The sequence below is a fragment of the Cnephaeus nilssonii genome (genome assembly GCF_951640355.1).
Source record: "Cnephaeus nilssonii genome assembly, chromosome: X".
Lineage (NCBI taxonomy): Eukaryota > Metazoa > Chordata > Mammalia > Chiroptera > Vespertilionidae > Cnephaeus > Cnephaeus nilssonii.
Genome location: NC_137071.1, coordinates 11,893,903 through 11,912,300, shown reverse-complemented (window position 1 = coordinate 11,912,300; position 18,398 = coordinate 11,893,903). Strand labels below are relative to the sequence as shown.

Sequence of the window (18,398 nt, the reverse complement as noted above, 5' to 3'; positions counted from 1 at the left end):
TAAACACATTCTTTTTTTTCCCTTCCAAATACATTTTTAAAATTACTCTTTTTTAAAAAGTATGTTTTATTGATTTTACAGAGAAAGAAAGGGAGAGGGAGAGAGAGAGAAACGTTGATCAGTTGCCTCCTGCACGCACCCCAACCAGGGATCGAACCTGCAACCTGGGCAAGTGGCCTGATTGGGAATTGAACCGGGGACCCTTTGGTGCACAGGATGATGCTCAACCAACTGAGCCACACCGGCCAGGGCAAGAGAAACCCATTCTTTTGGATAAAAATAAATAACAAAATGTTTTTAAAGTTAGAGAAAGAAATGCAAATTCTCAGGCCCTAACCCAGACCTACTGACTCAGGCACTGAGAGTTAGGGCTAGCAATCTGTTTTAGTAAGCCACCAAGGGATTTTTATCTATATGAAGTTTGAGAACCACTGATATAGACTAGATTCCTTTAGGGCAGTGATGTCTGAACGTAGCGGGACTCTAGACATGGTGTTCCTTGGAAAATTGGCAAGAGTGAAGCAGGCTGTAGGTTTTGATTTCCTGGACAGCTGATGGAGACAGGGATCAGTTGCCAGAACTTCCGTATCACGCGGAGACTCTGTCCTAGGAGGAGGAGCAGTGCTGCCATCAGAAATGGGCGCTGGGGCCTCTGAGCCAGGCTGACGTGACACTCAGCTCCCTGGAGTCCTCGTGACAGGATTGAGTGTAGATTCCTGGATTGTGCTGCAGTTGTAGATGGGGCCCTAGTGGTTCCAGCTGTGGGAAATTGATGGCTTTGGTGGAAAATTCCAGTAAGATGGTCTTGACATTGTTTATTGAAGCCCTGAAGGCAGACAGTTTATGTTCCTCTGTCTTTCAGCCCCAGCTCAGGAACAGAGTATCACTCTGTCTGCTCTAGATCATAAAAATAATCTAACATCATGTCAGTCTGCTGTGGTTTAAACAGTAAATGGATAGGGTGGGCCTGGCTGCTGATTGACAGGCACAGGTGGCTGCTCCCTGAATAAAAGACTTTTTAAAAATCCTATATGCTATAGCATATGTTGAAAAAATATATTTTATGTTCACAACCAAGATAGTAGGATGCAAATCTGAGTTGTATTCTAATTTATTTTTAAAGTCAGTGGGAAGGAGTTTTGTCTTTTATTTTGTACCTAGGGTAAGCCAGAACAAAACAATTCACTTTATTTTCCCTAGGTATAAAACATTAGTGATCCGTTTGTCATGAAAAAGTTCCAGAAATGGATAGTGATGATGGTTGCATACATTGTGAATGTATTTACTGTAATGCCACCGAATTGTACACCTAAAATGGTTAAAATGGTAAATTTTATGTTATGCTTATTTTGCCACAGTAAAACAAAACAAATATCAGTGATTGAAAAAGATTTTCTGATACTGTTTTAGTGTCATTTGGTTCCTATTTCACAGTTTAAATTTTTGTGTGTTTTTTATGAATAGTCTGACTTTGGACAAACCTCTTAATTTCAAACATTCTGTTTTCTGTTCAGTAGTGTTTGGATAAAAGTACTATAGAAAACCCTTAAAGTGATGGTGAATGTTATTTTCCTCTCAGAAATTTATAACACCGAAAAGTGTAATATATGTGTTAAATGTTTGACATGTCTCCCTATGGGTCTGAGAATCATAGCATATCATATTTTAAGAATGGTTGCAGCAACTGGAAGAATATAACTTGTAATCAGCATGTTACAACTACCACTGGATTTACTAGCACTGTGTATAGAATAGAGATAATTCATGTGAATGTGCTTTGTAAACTAAAATGCTATATATGGATAAATTATTATAAAAATTAGGAAGAGAAGAGTAACTGTTTTCTGAAAAATTTTTAAATATATTTTATTGATTTTTTACAGAGAGGAAAGGAGAGGGATAGAGAGTTAGAAACATCCATGAGAGAGAAACATCAATCAGCTGCCTCCTGCACACCCCCCACTGGGGAAGTGCCTGCAACCAAAGTACATGCTCTTGTCTGGAATCGAACCCGGGACCATTCAGTCCGCAGGCCGAAGCTCTATCCACTGAGCCAAACTGGTCAGGACTGAAATTTTGAATTACTGTCATGTGGAAGAGTAATCAACATTCTTTGTCACAAACAGGACCAATGAGTGCAAATTACTGGAAGCTTTTTTTTTAAAAAAAAGAAAGCTCAATAATTTAAAAAAAATTTTTCAAACCATTAAATCTAGCTAGCCAAAGGTGGACAAGTGCCTTTTAGGTAGTGAACTCCCTGACCCCCCAATATTCTCTGACTCGGGGGCCTACATCTCAGGATGTTGTAGAAAGGATTTTGGATCAGGAGGCAAAATCCCTGTAGAAACTTGAAGACTTTATATTTTGAGGGACCTGGGAAGACTGAGAGCATCTTCATTGGGTTCTCCAGTTTTTTACCTAAGCCCCTAACATGAATGATTGATTTTCATCTTGGCGGTGTGATTTGATTGGCTGTTATGTGCTCCATGTGGTAGGTAGAAGCCTTCGTTCTGTGTCTGATTTTCAGGAATTTCCCATGTCAGCAGTGATCTATGTTTTTTCCCCTTGAAATTATGAAAGTTTGGAATATACACCTAATTGAGGGCAGATTATTTTATTTTATTATTATTTTTTAAAATATATTTTATTGATTTTATACAGAAAGGAAGGGAGAGGGATAGAGAGCCAGAAACATCGATGAGAGAGAAACATTGATCAGCTGCCTCCTGCACACCCACTACTGGGGATGTGCCCGCAACCAAAGTACATGCCCTTGACCAGAATTGAACCTGGGACCTTTCAGTCCGCAGGCCGATGCTCTATCCACTGAGCCAAACCGGTTTCGGCGAGGGCAGATTATTTTAAATAACTACACACAGCAAAGTATTGTTCTTCTTATTCTATCCCTCTTACTATTTTTTATTTGCTCATGTTGCACAGTTTTAATGTGTATGTCTCCAGACTTCTGTAGTGATCATATGCTTAAATATTGTTCTATTGGGAACAGGAAAATGGAAAATTCTATTCCTTACCAGTCATGTACTGACTAGCAGTGGATCTTTTCTATTTTGTTTCCAGGTCAGTGGGGAGAAATTATACGACTGGGGTTTACGAGGATACATAGTTGTAGAAGATTTGTGGAAGGAGAACTTTCAAAAGGTAAAACAGACCTTTTTCATTATCTTCCTTTTGGTTTAAATATGTGGTTTCTCTAGAGCAGGGGTGGGGAACATCCGGCCCTTTGGGCCGTATTAGGCCCGAGAAATCATTTGGTCTGGCCCTGCCAAGGCATTAGGGCTGAGTAATTTAAAAGTTTGACCAAATATAGCAGGCTTATTTTTAAGTTGATAATTTTGTATGCCCATGAATGATGTTATAAATATCCAAATGGCCCTTGGCAGAAAAAAGGTTCCCCACCCCTGCTCTAGAATTTTGTAAAATTCTTGCTAACCCTGTTGTTCAATCTTGCCTTTTCTGTTTATTTATTTGACCTCTTGCTCAGATTCTCTGGTGACCATTAGTGGAGAAACAATAGAACTTCTGTGCTTTTCCTTATTACCAGCAGGTCTGAATAGATGGTAACCATAAAATGCATTCCACAGCAGTCTTATACCATAATTTCCATTTTATTGTATTAATAATTTGCTTAATTAAATTATAGCATAGTATCTGGAAGTTTTATCAAAACTGGATAGGAAGGGAACATACGTGCTCCTAGGCCAAAGACATAACCAAGACTCCTCTTGCTGTTTCACCTGCCATAAGCTCCTGTTCTTTCCTCTAGTAATACTGTATCTCAGCCACAGGCAAGACACGCGGCAAAGGTTGCATAACTATAAGGAGGTGTCATCATTTATCTTTTCTTACAGCCATATAGCTCATTGGATATTGCCCATGTTTACTGGAATTTTCTCTCTTTCCCTGATAAGAATGAGCACAGAACAAGGCATCATGTCTCCTTCAGGCACTCAGAGGCACAGCTTGCTAAGGAAGAATTAGAATTCTTATATTAACATAACTTCATTGTAAATTGAAGGAAGTTTATTTTGACTACTATCAAATCACAATAAAAAATATAACTATCTCAAAATTAAAAACCAGAATTTGGAAATTTGGAAGTAATGTTATAGAATAAATTTATAAGCCCTCCTCATTGTATACATAAATACTCTCCCAGTGAAATCTTTTTTTGGTATTTGTTTATGCTTTTTAAAAATTGTTGACACAACCGTGCCCGGCTAGCTCAGTCGGTAGAGCATGAGACTCTTAAAAATTGTTGACACTATTACAGATGTCCTCATTCCCCACCCCCTCCCTTTACCCACCTCTGCTCCCCGCCCTCTGGCCATCACCACTTCCAGTGAAATCTTGACAAATTTTTGTACTGGTTTCTAAAGGAATTAATCTCTATTGAGCCTATTCAAACTAGCTCGTGAGTAAGAAGTTCTGAATTAATATCAAATGCCCTTTGGTAATCCCTTTTAAAGACTAAACACTCATTGTTTTACTTTCATTTCTCTTGACATTTTCTTTGGAAGCTTCCTTTCCTGTTTAAAAAATTCCTTAAGTCTACACTGATTTTTATATGGGAAAGAAAATACTAGAATGTCAGGGAAGCTATACACAGCCCTAGAAAGAAAATGCTAGAATGTCAGGGAAGCTATACACAGCCCTAGAAAGAAAATACTGGAATGTCAGGGAAGCTGTACACAGCCCTAGAAAGTGAAACTCGGCCTCAGTTGTGAGTGTTCACTGTGTGGTCAGGCAGACACATGCACACCAAAGCCAAGCGGGGTCCCCCTGGAGCCTCTCGATTGAAAATAGTTTTTTCTATTCTGATTCAGCCCAGTGCACAAGCAATGGGACCGTGATTGGAATGCAAGTCAAACAGGCCAGCATTTTATGATAATTGGAAAATGTTAGATTTTAAAGCTACTCAAATTTATATGCTTGCATTTGGGGAGGAAGATAGTAAGGGGAGTGCGATAGTAAAGATGATTAATTAGCTCATGGTTGCTCTGCATTTCTGTCTCTCGCTTTTTTTTGTGTGTGTGTGTGTGTGTGTGTGTTTTTAAGCCCTTGCTCTCTTCAGAGTCATGGAGAACTCATGTTCTTCCATTTGTTTATTTTCAAAACATAACTTTCTTGACAGCTGTTTGTTCTCAATAAAAGGTAATGAAGTCAACGATGACCACCTAAACATTTAGCACAAGTTTTAAATGAAAAAATAGCACAAGGCTCTATTAATTCAAGATTTGATATACTTAGATTTCAGGAATTATTTGATAAAGAAATGCCTTTGTTTTTATTGATTCCTCTGCCCTCCTCTTGTTTGATTTTGTGAGTTTCAGTGGGATTTTTGTTTGTTTGTTTTATTAACGAGAACAAAGATTTAAGCTACCCTGGAACAGAAATCTTTTAGGGCCCAGGAATTATCTCTTTGATGGAAATTGGGGGACACTTGCCTGGCTAGTGTGGCTCAGTGATTGAGTGTCAACCCATGAAACAGGAGGTCACAGTTTGGTTCTCCGTTGGGGTGCATGCCTGAGTTGTGGGCTCGATCCCCAGTAGGGGGCGTGCAGGCGGCAGCCCATAGATGATGTTCCTCTCTCATCAATGTTTCTGTCTCTCTATCCCTCTCCCTTCCTCTCTCTCTAAAAATCAATTAAAAAAATAAAAATTGTATACAAATTTTAACAGCTGATAGCTCCATTTTGAAAATGAAAAATGTATTTTAATAAACACTGCATTTGTAATTATTCAAAGTGTATGTTTACATTTTTGGGGATACCCTATATATAAATCAAAATATAAATAAATATATAGTTTATCTAGAGGGAGTCTTACTATATATCATTTTTAACTTGTTTTGTTCCCTCAACATTATGTTCATTGGCTATATATGGCTGTAGCTGCCTCATTTTTACTGCGGTGGAATATTTCTTTGGTGGAAAAAGCCCATGTTGATGGCTGGGTGGGTGGTTTTCATTACATTGTTGTTGCACACAGACCCGTAAGCGTTTTTGTGCATGTGTCATGGTTTATTAAGCGTTTTATAAGGCTGGGATTCTTGATTCATAGGGTCTGCACATTAATTTCACTAGGTGGCTCCAAGTAGGTTTCTAAAGTGGTTGTTTCCATTTTTGCCAGTTGGCTGACTTTATAATAGTGTGTGTGTGTGTGTGTGTGTGTGTGTGTGTGTGTGTGTGTTGTTTTACTTTATTTCCCAATTTTTATTTTGAAAAATTCTCAAAACTACAGAACAGTTGCAGCAATAATACAATAAATATACCCCTCACGTAGATTCACCAATTAATACTTTGCTACAGTCGCTTTATTTATCTCTCTACACAAGCGTGGGTGCTCACACACACTTGTATTTTATTTTTCTGAGCCATTTGAGAGTTAGTTGTAGATGTCATTGCACTTTCCACCCATATCTAATTCAGCACGTATTTCTAAAGAACATGGACATTGTCTCATATAGTAATCACAATATCATCACTGTACTGAGGAAAGTTAACATTTCGCTGTTTTTACATGAACACTACCTAATATACAGTCCATATTCGGATTTCTCCAGTTGTCCCAAGAATGTGCTTTCCTTCAACAACTTAATTTTTTCATAGCTGAGGGAATTATTATAAGGCAAACACCTTTGTACCCATCATCATTAGGACAAAAAACTAGAACTTTGCCAGCCACCCAGAAGCCCCTGCATGTAGTCCACCCCATCTCAGTCCTCTTCCTCCATCCAAAAATACCCACCATCCTGACTTTTATACTAATAACTCCTTCTCTTTCTTTATGGCTTTTTCATCTAAGTATCTATCCCTGTCACTTTAGTCTTGCCTGTTATTATTTCTGAATTCATATGTCTTTTACTATCCCAGTTTTACAAACGAGGAAACTACATTTTGGAGAAGTTAATTGATCAAAATAATTCAACTGGTGAGGGACTCATTTTCTACTATACCCTAACCAAGCTGACACATGAAACTAACCATCACCGTGTTGTTTAGCTTATTCCTCTAGCCCTGTGTAGTCCACTTTGGCAGCCACTAGCTATTGAGTACTTGAACTGTAGCTAGTCTGAATTGAAGTGTGCTATAAGTTTAAATTCACACCAAATTTAGAAGACATGATAGAAATAAAAAGAATGTAAACAATCTCATTATTTTTATATTGACTATATGTTGAAATAATATTTTAGATATGTTGAGTTAAATGTATTGATTACTAAAAAACAAACACAATGAAACCCAATATATATTAAAATTAGATTATAAGGAGAATGAGTTGTAAAATATTTTAAATAAAATTATTTCTCTGAACCCATGGACACAGAAAATTGTGTGGTTAAGGCCTGGGGTGTGGGCTAGAAGGGGTCAATGGAGGAAAAAAGGGGAACATCTATAATACTTTCAACAATAAAAATTTTTTAAAATAATAAAATTCTTTGTCTGAAAATGCAAAAAAGTTCAATTTTGGCTTATACTAAATCACAAACTGTCTTTTGAAGTTAGAATGTTGTTGTTTTTCTGAGGTCATGGAGGTTTCTGCCAAGAGAGATCTGATTTGTCATAGGGTAGATATTTCTTTAGTGAGATATTTGACTGTCATGCTTTGTTATACTATAAATGATATGTAACTAAACAAGAAAAATTTCCTAGCAACAGACCTGTTTTCCTCAACCAGAAAAATGTTTATATGTGCTCATTTTCTTTTTTAAAAATAGGTTTTTATTGATTTGAGAGAGAGAGAGGAAAGGAGAGGGAGAGAGAGAGACAGAAACGTCTATGAGAAACATTGATTTGGCTGCCTCCTGGGATTGAGCCTGCAACCTGGGCATGTGCCCTGACCGGGATTTGAACTGGTGACCTCTTGGTGCATGGATTAACCCTCAGTCCACTGAGCCACCCCAGCCGGGTGTGCTTATTTTCTTAATGTCCAAAAGATTAAACAGCTTATGAATTTAGCGTCTTATATATATATATATATTTTAAAATACATTTTATTGATTTTTTACAGAGAGGAAGGGAGAGGGATAGAGAGTTAGAAACATCGATGAGAGAGAAACATCGATCAGCTGCCTCCTGCACACCCCCCACTGGGGATGTGCCCGCAACCAAGGTACATGCCCTTGACCGGAATCGAACCTGGGACCCTTGAGTCCGCAGGCCGACGCTCTATCCACTGAGCCAAACCGGTTTCGGCAGCATCTTATATTTTTGAGATTGAGATGCTGGCAAGTATGGATAGCAGATATATAAGAATATCACTAGAAGTGCTTGGACCTGGAGGCCAAGAGAGTGGACTCCACAGTGGGCACGCCAGACCCTGTCCCCGCCCCACCTCTTACAAGCCTAGAAACCTTTTAGAAATTGCTCCAGAGCTCTGGGAAGTGGGGGTAGGAGCTCATGGGGGCCGTTTTGAGGATTGAGTTTATCCATGTGAGAACCATTAAATGGACAGACTAGCACGCTAAGCCATGATAGATGCCACTGCACATTTTCATTTCTGCCTGAAAAGATAACAGCTCCTGAAAGGAAAGGGAGCCATATGGCTTGTCCCCATTAGTCAAGGAGCCTCCTATCAGTGTTTTAGTTTTTTATTACTGCGTAACAAATGACCACAAATTTACTGGCTGGAAGCAATAAAAATTTATTAAAATCGACTCTGTAGGTCAGAAGCCTAATGCTAAATCAAGGTGTCAGCAGGGCTGCAATCCTTTCTGGAAGTTCCAGGGGAGAATCCTGCTCATTCAGGTTGTTGACAGAATCCAGTTCCTTGCACTTACAGGGCCAACGTCTGTTTTGCTGGCTGCCAACTGAGGGGCTTTTCTCAGCTTCTAGAGGCTGAAGAATTCCTGGGAACATAGTCCTCCTCCTCCATCTTCAAAGCCACTACTGTAGGTTATTTTATTTTTTAATCCTCACCTGAGGAAGGGGGAGGGAAGGAGGGAGGGCGGGAGAGAGAGAGAAACCTTGATATGGGAGAAACGTTGATCTCTTGGTGCACGGGTCAGTGCTCAATCCACTGAGCCACACCAGCCAGGTGTGCTCATTTTCTTAATGTCCAAAAGGTAAAAAAGCTTATGAAGCTAGCATCTTAAATTTTTGAGATTGAGATTCTGGCAAGTATAGATAGTAGAATATATAAGAATGTTACTGGAAGTACTTGCCAGGCATTGTATTAAGGTAAATCAGACCTAAAGTATATTTAACTAAGTAGAGAACCACATAGTGTGTGTGTATTTTTTAATCCTCACTGGAGGAAATTTTTTTTCCCGTCGATTTTTAGAGAGAGTGGAAGGGGAGGGAGGGGAAGGGAAAGAGAGAAACATCGGTGTCAGAGAGACAATCAGTTGCCTCCTGCACACACCCCGAGTAGGCCGGGATCGGGCCTGCAACCCAGGTACATGCCCTTGAACCAGAATTGAACCTGGCCCATTTGGTCTATAGGCCGATGCTCTAACCACTGAGAACACTGGCCAGGGTGAGAACCACATAGTTGTTTTTTAAAAATATATTTTTATTGATTTCAGAGAGGAAGGGAGAGAGAGAGAGAGAGAGAGAGAGAGAGAGAGAGAGAGAGAGAGAGAGAGAAGAAACATCAATGGTGAGAGAGAATCATTGAACGGCTGCCTCCTGCATGCCCTCCCACAACCCGGGCATGTGCCCTTGACCAGAATCAAACCCAGGACCCTCCAGTCTGCAGGCTGACGCTCTCTCCACTGAGCCAAACCAGCTAGGGCCATAGTTTTTATGACAGACCCAATTGTTGGACATAGTTATCTCATCTCCATAAGTCTCTTTTTAATTCTTCTTGTTCTTTATTAATTACACTAGAGGCCTGGTGCACGAAATTCGTGCACTGGGGGGGTGTATGTGTCCCTCAGCCCAACCTGCACCCTCTCCAATCTGGGACCCCTCGGGGAATGTCCAATTTCCTGTTTAGGCCTGATCCCACAGGGATCAGGCCTAAACAGGCAGTCAGACATCTTTCACAATCCCGGACTGCTGGCTCCCAACTGCTCGCCTGCCTGCCTGATTGCCCCTAACCACTTCTGCCTGCCAGCCTGATCACCCCCTAACCACTCCCCCGACTAACTGCTCCCCTGCTGGCCCGATAGTCCCCAACTGCCCTCCCCTGACAGCCCGGTCACCCCCAAATGCCCTCCCCTGCATATTCCCTCTTTATTAGATAGGGTTTTTTCTTTAACATATTGGACAGCCCTAACTGGTTTGGCTCAGTGGATGGAGTGTCGGCCTGCAGACTCAAGGGTCCCAGGTTCGATTCCGGTCAAGGGCATATACCTTGGTTGGGGGCACATACCCAGTGGGGAGTGTGCAGAAGGCAGCTGATCGATGTTTCTCTCTCATAGATGTTTCTAGCTCTCTATCCCTTTCCCTTCCTCTCTGTAAAAAAAAAATCTATAAAATATATATTTTTTAAAAGAAACATTTAAGATTCCTCCATATCTGCCTGGCTGGTGTGACTCAGTGGTTGAGACCCCAGGCTGGCACTGGGAGGGGATTGCTCCATGGGGTGCACGCCCCTTCCAGGCTGCTGCTGGGAGGGGATCGCTCTGGGGGGGGTGAGGGTGCCTCCCAGGCTGACACCCCAGGCTGGTTCTGGGAGGGGATCACTCCGTGGGGGTACAGGCACTTCCAAGGCTAAGACTCGAGGTTGCAGGTGTGTGTGTGTGGAATCACTCCGTAGGGAGTGAATTTGTTTTTGTTTTTTATAAAGGGTCAGGAGGGCCTCTGGGCAGTATTCTGTCAGGCCGCTTATGATGCTGGCTCTCAGCGCAGCCCTTCCTGGGACTGGGGGACTCCGGCGGGGCTGAGAGGACTGGGTGCCGCCATCTTGTGGCTATGGGCTCTGCCATTTTGTCATGGAGTGATGGTTAATTTGCATATTACTCTTTTATTAGATAGGATACCCAAACTTTTTTTTTTTTCTAAAGGACACCTTTCTGACAAAGACAACCTTTTTTTAAAAAAATATATTTTATTGATTTTTTACAGAGAGGAAGGGAGAGGGATAGAGAGTTAGAAACATCGATGAGAGAGATACATCGATCAGCTGCCTCTTGCACACCCCCTACTGGGGATGTGCCCACAACCAAGGTACATGCCCTTGACTGGAATCGAACCCGGGACCCTTGAGTCTGCAGGCCAACGCTCTATCCACTGAGCCAAACCGGTTTCGGCCCCAAACTTTTTTTATATACAAATGCTCGAATACTATGTTTTAGGAGGTCCTAAGGATATTGTGCCCTTATGAAGCTTATATATTAGTGAAGGATTCAAACATGAGTGAACGATTTACCCAAATCAGGAAGCTCTTGTGTGCTATGAATATGAATAAAAGGTTCTTATCTAAACCAAAGGGCAGTGGACTGGGGAAGCCTAGATCTAAAGGATGAATAGCATTACAGTAGGCAAAAATTGGGATTGATCAATCGACGTCACGGGGTACATTTTGCAAAATTCTCATCACAGGAAAGAGCTTGGCAAGTTGAAAGAGCAACAGCAAGAAGGCCTGTGGGAGTGTGTGTGTGTGTGTGTGTGTGTGTGTGTGTGTGTGTGTGAAAATGGCTCAGGAGGAATAGAGTAAGGCACACAGGTAGTGAATGCTATAGGACTCTGCTCAGAGCAACAAGTAGACTGGGGTATTGTATAATGATCCATCAAACAATACATATGGCCTTGTTCCCCAGAACTCAATTGTCAAGTGGATATGGTCTGAGGATATGGTTGTTGATCATGATATAATTTATCATCCAAACTAGGATACTTTACTAGTAGAGCAAGAATGTCCAGCCCGTAGTCCATATAAGGCCCGTGAAATCATTCAGTCTGGCCCTGCCAAGACATTAGGGGTTAGTTAATTAAATGTTTGAACAAATATAGCAGGCTGATTTTTAAGTGGATAATTTTGTGTGGCCCAAGAATGATATTATTAATATGCAAGTGGCCCTTGGCAGAAAAAAGATTCCCCACCCCTGCTGTAGAGTGTGAAAGGGTACACTATTATGCTGAGACAATCGGTATAAACCAGTATAACTTGGGCAAGCCAGGGTGTATGATCCCCATGCTTAGAGACCAGTTCTCAAACACTCCGGTAATCCTGAAGTTGCCTAGAAACCATGCTCGGAAATTACAGGATTAGTCACATGTTTCTGCTTTCTCACTCCCCCCACCTCCTTCACCCATGGGTAGGAGAACCTGCACCAAGTCTAGACCACAGAATCACAGCCCCATTGCCTGCTTACCCACAGCCTAATGTTTTTCAGGTTGCCATCTCCTGAGAGCTCAGATCCTTGCTGTACACCAGGCCTTACTAAAATTAAAGTCTTAAAAACATAGGAAAGAAAGTAAGGCCTTAAACATTGAGCACATAAACTCCCACTAGAAACTTTCCTACATCACTTCTCATGGATGACATGACCTAATTATATGTTCCCAGATGGCGGCCAGGCAGAATGGGTGTGATCTGATCATAAGCTTTTTCAGAGTAAACATGTTTTGTGACTTGGCCCCTGTGGTGGATGATACACAGAGTGGAGTACCTACAGGACGCGTCCTCGTAGTTGTAAACCTTGTTTAACAATGACTATGACATGAAGTAGTACAGAAACCTTTTCACTGCTGATTTTATTTCATTTTTTATAGAATCAGCTGTTTGGCTGACTTAGTATAGTGAGATTTGATGGAGCTTTATTTCCTGATCCCCTCTGTGCCTGTCACTGTCTGCAACAGGGCCCTCCCGGAGGCTTAGTAATTCCTTAAGTTTACTGAGAAATGGGTCACTTCGTATTATAATATTTAGTGTTTGATTCAACCAGATGCTGAAGACTGGCACTATTTCTTTTCAAACTGTACTAATATTCTTACTTTTTGTTTTACAAGCCAGGAAATGTGAAGAATTCATCTGGAAATAAGTAGAATACTCCAGGTTCAGCCCATTTTAATCAGGTAAAGAATAGGAAAATTCTGGTTATTTTAGTATTGTTAGCACCAGCTAAAATGAGCTCTTTAATTAATTTAATCAATTCTATAAATGAATTACAGCAGTTTCAACTTTATGTGGAAACATAGGGTCAGGACGGTATTTCATTCTATCTTTAATTTCTGGGTTTAAGTGCCATGACATATAATTGTGTTTGTTCCTGAGAGGTACCTGGATTTTTTAGACACGATTTCAAACAATTGAAAAATGCCATTATTTCTTAAGTTTCTGTTTTCAAACTTCACTATAATAGGTACAGTTGTACTCATCAAATAGTCATTCATTAAACATTTGTTGAATGTATGACTGTTGTAGAGAAGCTCTAGATTTAATAGAGATATTATCTTAATTGACAGGGAATTCATAGGTGTACTTATTCCTTCTGTAAAGATTGAGTAACCTGAGGCTGAGGAAATTTAAGATGATGACAGATGAAGTCAGAAAAATCAGTTTGATTTCTTCTGGCTGGTCTTATGCTCAATTTGCCATTTATTTTCATTTATTTGATATTTACTCATTAAGTACCTACTAAGTAAAGAGCACTAGTTATATTATTTTGGATGCATATTAAAAATTGTATAGTAGCACTTGTGATTTCCTAGTAATTTGACTATATGGAATTTGGAAACAATCTAAATATTCAACTGCAGGAAAATGGCTTCTCATGGTATATCCATAAACAGGAATGTTATTATGTTTTAATAATATTTAATTGCATGGTAATATGTACACAATTATTAAGTGGAGAGAAAAAAGGAAAGTATGATACACTTTTTAAAAATTTTATTGATTCGTTTTAGGGAGAGAGAGGAAGAGGAAGGGGGCAGAGAGGGGGGGAGGGTGAGAGAGAGAGAGAAACATTGATTTGTTGTTCCACTTATTTATACATTCATTGTCTGCTGCTGCTGCTTCTTCTTCTTCTTCTTCTTCTTCTTCTTCTTTTTTTTTTTTTTTGCTTCTTGTATGTGCCCTAACTGGGATCAAACCCACAACCTTGGTGTATCGGGACAATGCTCTAACCAACTGAGCTACCTGGCCAGAGTGATAGATGATACACTTTTTGAGAGGATAAAGCCCAGGAAATACAGAAAAATATTTAAGTAGTTCTCCCTTATTCAGAGCTTCAATTTCTGTGATTTTAGTTACTTGTGGTCAACTGTGGTCTGAAAATATTAAATGGAAAATTCCAGAAATAAACAATAGTGATCGAACTCCTGGTCGAACTCCTGAGGGGACACTTTGCATATTAGCCTTTTATATATATAGATTATGGCTGCAATTTAAAATTCATGAATGCCCCAGGTTTGAGGTTTTTCTCTTTCAAGCTGTCTCTCTATATTTGGAGACCCAGAGAGTCATATAATCTTTGATTTTGAGAAGGGTCATCTGATCCAACTCCCATCCTCAAGTGTGTGCTCCCACTTTTCACCTCCACTGGTAGAAAACTCACCCCACACACATGCCCAGTTGCAGACTCCATCCCCGGTTGGGGGCCTGCAGGAGGCAGCCAATCAATGATTCTCTCTCCTTGATGTTTCTCTCTCTCTCTCTCTCTCTCTCTCTCCCTCTCTCTCTCTCTCTCTCTCTCTCTCTCTCTCTCTCTCTCTCTCAAACCAATATATAATAATAATAATTTTATACTTATTACATGTTGAAATTATGGTGATATTTTAGATATGTTGGGTTAAATAAAATCTATTATTAAAATTTTTTTTTAAAAGAAAGAAAACTCACCCCACAGAGCAGCCATCTTGCATAGTTCTGATTTTTAGGAAGCTGTTTTTTATACTAAGTGAAAATATGTCTCCTTATAAGTCCTACACTGTGGTCCTGATCCTGCGTTAGGGGTCACAGAAACAAATGCAGATCTGCTTTCACATCACAGCCCTTCATATAGTAACCCCAAGTCAGCAGTTCTCAAATTTTGTTAAACAAATTACCCAGGCAGCTCGTTAAAAGGCAGAGGCCTAGGCCCTACCCCAGAATCAGCATCTCTAGCGAGTGGGGCCAAATGTGCACCCAATGTGCTGTTAGAAGAGAGACTAGAGCGTGAGCAGCAAGGAAGACACACTTCTCCTCCAGAGACTTTACATTGAATATGCTTATATTTCTCTACAGGGACAATGAAACATGGAATAAAGGGAAACTATGTAAATATCCATTTCATTTTCCAAAAATATTCTGTGCCAGAGTTCAACTTATGGCATACACAACCTTGATTTGATTCTTTATCTTTTTAGGTTTTTATTGGAGATGTTTGTTTTTCTGTAATCCTCACCCGAGGATATTTTTCCATTGATTTTTATTTTTATTTTATTTTTTATTTATATATTTTTTTAATATATTTTATTGATTTTTTGCAGAGAGGAAGAGAGAGGGATAGAGAGTTAGAAACATCGATGAGAGAGAAACATCGATCAGCTGCCTCTTGCACCCCCCCCCCCACTGGGGATGTGCCCGCAACCAAGGTTCATGCCCTTGACTGGAATCGAACCCGGGACCCTTGAGTCCGCAGGCCGACGCTCTATCCACTGAGCCAAACCGGTTTCGGCTCCATTGATTTTTAGAGAGAATAAAAGGAAGGGGAGTGTGTGTGTGTGTGTGTGTGTGTGTGTGTGTGTGTGAGAGAGAGAGAGAGAGAGAGATGTGAGAGAGACATGTCGACTAGTTGCCTCCCCTATGGGCCCCGACCAGGGCCAGGGATCGAACTTACAACTGAGGTACATGCCCTTGACCAGGAATCGAACCCGAGACCCTTCAGTCCGAGGGCTGACACTCTAACCATTGAGCAAACTGGCCTGGGCGAGATGTATTTTTAATTATACAAGTGATGCATATTTTTATAAAGGTAATTTTTAAAAACTTGCCTTCTATTCCTTTCCCAGAGGTAATTTCTGTTAATATTGTGGTATATCATTCCAGACCTTCTCCCTATCTGTTATGCATCCATTCGAACTTTTGTTTTTTGACAGAATGAGATCATATTCCTTGTGTTGTTTTACAAGAACACTGAAAACTCCATGAAGGAACATATTGCAATTTTATGATCACACCTAAAGAAATTAACACTAATTCCTTAATATCATCCAAATAGTCAGACAATATGCAGACTTTCCTGATTGTCTCATTAATAACTTTTTATACTTCGTTTGTTTGAATCAGGATCTAAACAAGATCAGCTCATTGTATTTGACTGATAAGCCTCTTAAGCCCCTTTTTAAACTGTAATAGTTCCTTCTCCCTCATTTTTCCTTGCTATTTGTTGAAAACCTTGGCTTATTTGTCCTTTAGAATTTCCCATGTGGCTGTGGCTGAGTGTATACATTTAGTGTCATTTTGTTTCTCTCTTGGTTCCTCTCTTCTGTGCATTTCCTATAAACTGATGGATCTGAAGGCTTAATCAGATTTAGGTTCAATTTTTTTTGGTAAGAATACTTCATAGACCATGCTATGTTTAACTATATTGAATTAATGAACTTGCCTTTTTTCACTTAATATATTGTGTACATTTTCCCTGTTGGTACTTCTGAATCTATGTCACTCCTTTAGCTACATAATAATATCCCAGTATGGACTACCATGATCTATTGAATCCTTATTAATATAGGTTGTTTCCAGTTTGTAGTTTTTAGTAATGCAGTAAATCTCTTGAATTCTTAGAGAAGTCCAAAACAGATTAATAAACTGAGATAGAAAAGGTAAGCTAGTGGTTTACATGTTTAATTTAAGAATTTTTGATTTTATCTTAGAAGATCAAAGGAGTAGTCACTGGCCTCTAAAATATTTATAAACCTCTAATTGCTAAGTAGATCCTTTACATATTAGGGGAAAAAGTAGTATAGAGAAGAGCTGGTTTACCTTTGGTGTGTCTGGATTGCTGTGTATCTCATTCCAGAAAAGAATGATGGGGTGTTTCGAGGAAAGGTAGATGTCAGACTGACAGTAATACAATCATGTTCTCCAACAGATGGACGAAAATAGAGTTGTTTAGTTTTCAGAAAGGGTGAGGTGGGTGTTGCTGTGCCACTTAAGCATTTATTTGTTTATTTATTTAATGTTTTAATTGACTTTTTAGAGAGAGAGAGGGAGGGAGAGAGAGAAAGAGAGAACATTAGTGTGAGAGAGAAACATTGATGTGTTGTCTCCCACACACACCTCAGGTGGGGATGAAACCCCAAACCTAGGGGTGTGCCCTGACTAGGGACGGAACCCACCACCTTTCTGTGCATCGGATGGCACTCAACCAATTGAGCCACACTGGCCAGGACTAGGCATTTATTTATTATTTATAAATTCATCCATCTGTTTAATTAGCTCAGATACATAGCCATTTGAAAATCTGAATGTGGTATTGATGAAACACAAAACCTTTCTGGTATTTAGTGCCTGTCTATAAAATGAGAATAAGTACGCCTTTCTCTTGCTCCTTATAAGCCTCATGGTCATATAATGCTAATGGAAATATTTGTTATGGTTTCTCTATGTAAACCTAAAGAATTTTCAAAATGCAAAATTGTAGCATTGTTTTTATTTTTTCTGGCATAGTTTACTTATGTTATTTTTCTTTTAGTTATAGGTAAACATTGGAAACTCCATACAATAAACCAGTGTTTCTACAGAAAAATGGAAGAGATGTCATTATTGAATGTAGTAAACAGGCTTTTTTCTTCAGGAAAAACTACAGTAGGCCTCATTGTTACCTTGGGTGATGTCATACTACAAAGGGACTAATCTGAAATCTTTTCACCTCCAGATAATGTACATGCCTTTGAACTTCTTGTTCTCATGTTGCTATTTATGTACATAATTAAAATTCCAAGTTAAAAAAGTTGTCCTGCTTCCCCTCTCCCCCATATTATGGAGCGACTGTTCAAGTTATCTAGTGCCAATGTGTGCATGTGGTGTATGTGTGGTGTGTCTCCGAGTATACATGTATGTGTGTGTGTGTGTCTCTGAGTGTGCATGTATGTGGTGTGTATATGTGATGTGTGTCTGAGTATACATGTATGTGTGGGTGGGTGTGGCATGTATGTGGATGTCTCTGAGTATACGTGTGTGTGGCTTGTATTGTGTTGTGTATCTCTGAATGTATAGGTGTTTGTGTGTGAGTGTGTATGTGAAAACTGTTTATTCTTTTAAAAAACATATTTTTAAAAAATATATTTTTATTGATTTCAGAGAGGAAGGGAGAGGGAGAGAGAGAAACATCAATGATGAGAGAGAATCTTGATCGGTTGCCTCCTGCACGCCCCACACTAGGGGGTCAAGTCCGCAACGCAGGCATGTGCCCTGACCGGGAATCAAACCGTGACCTTCAGGTTCATAGGTCAATGCCCAACCACTGAGCCACACCGGCTGGGCTATTTACTCTTCTGTGA

The 18,398-nt window shown here is 39.9% G+C and overlaps 1 protein-coding gene across 2 annotated transcripts in view; it reads left to right on the top strand.

Annotated features, from left to right (window-relative positions):
* APOO (apolipoprotein O) overlaps nt 1-17,890 on the top strand; it is a 55,288-nt gene extending 37,398 nt beyond the window's left edge. For both annotated transcript variants that reach the window (XM_079765774.1, XM_079765773.1), the window contains 3 exons: nt 3,079-3,159; nt 12,921-12,986; nt 17,591-17,890. In XM_079765774.1, the coding sequence (XP_079621900.1) occupies nt 3,079-3,159; nt 12,921-12,956 (117 nt within the window). In that variant the 3' untranslated portion in view covers nt 12,957-12,986; nt 17,591-17,890. The remainder of the gene's footprint in view (nt 1-3,078; nt 3,160-12,920; nt 12,987-17,590) is intronic.
* Nucleotides 17,891-18,398: the final 508 nt, after the last annotated feature.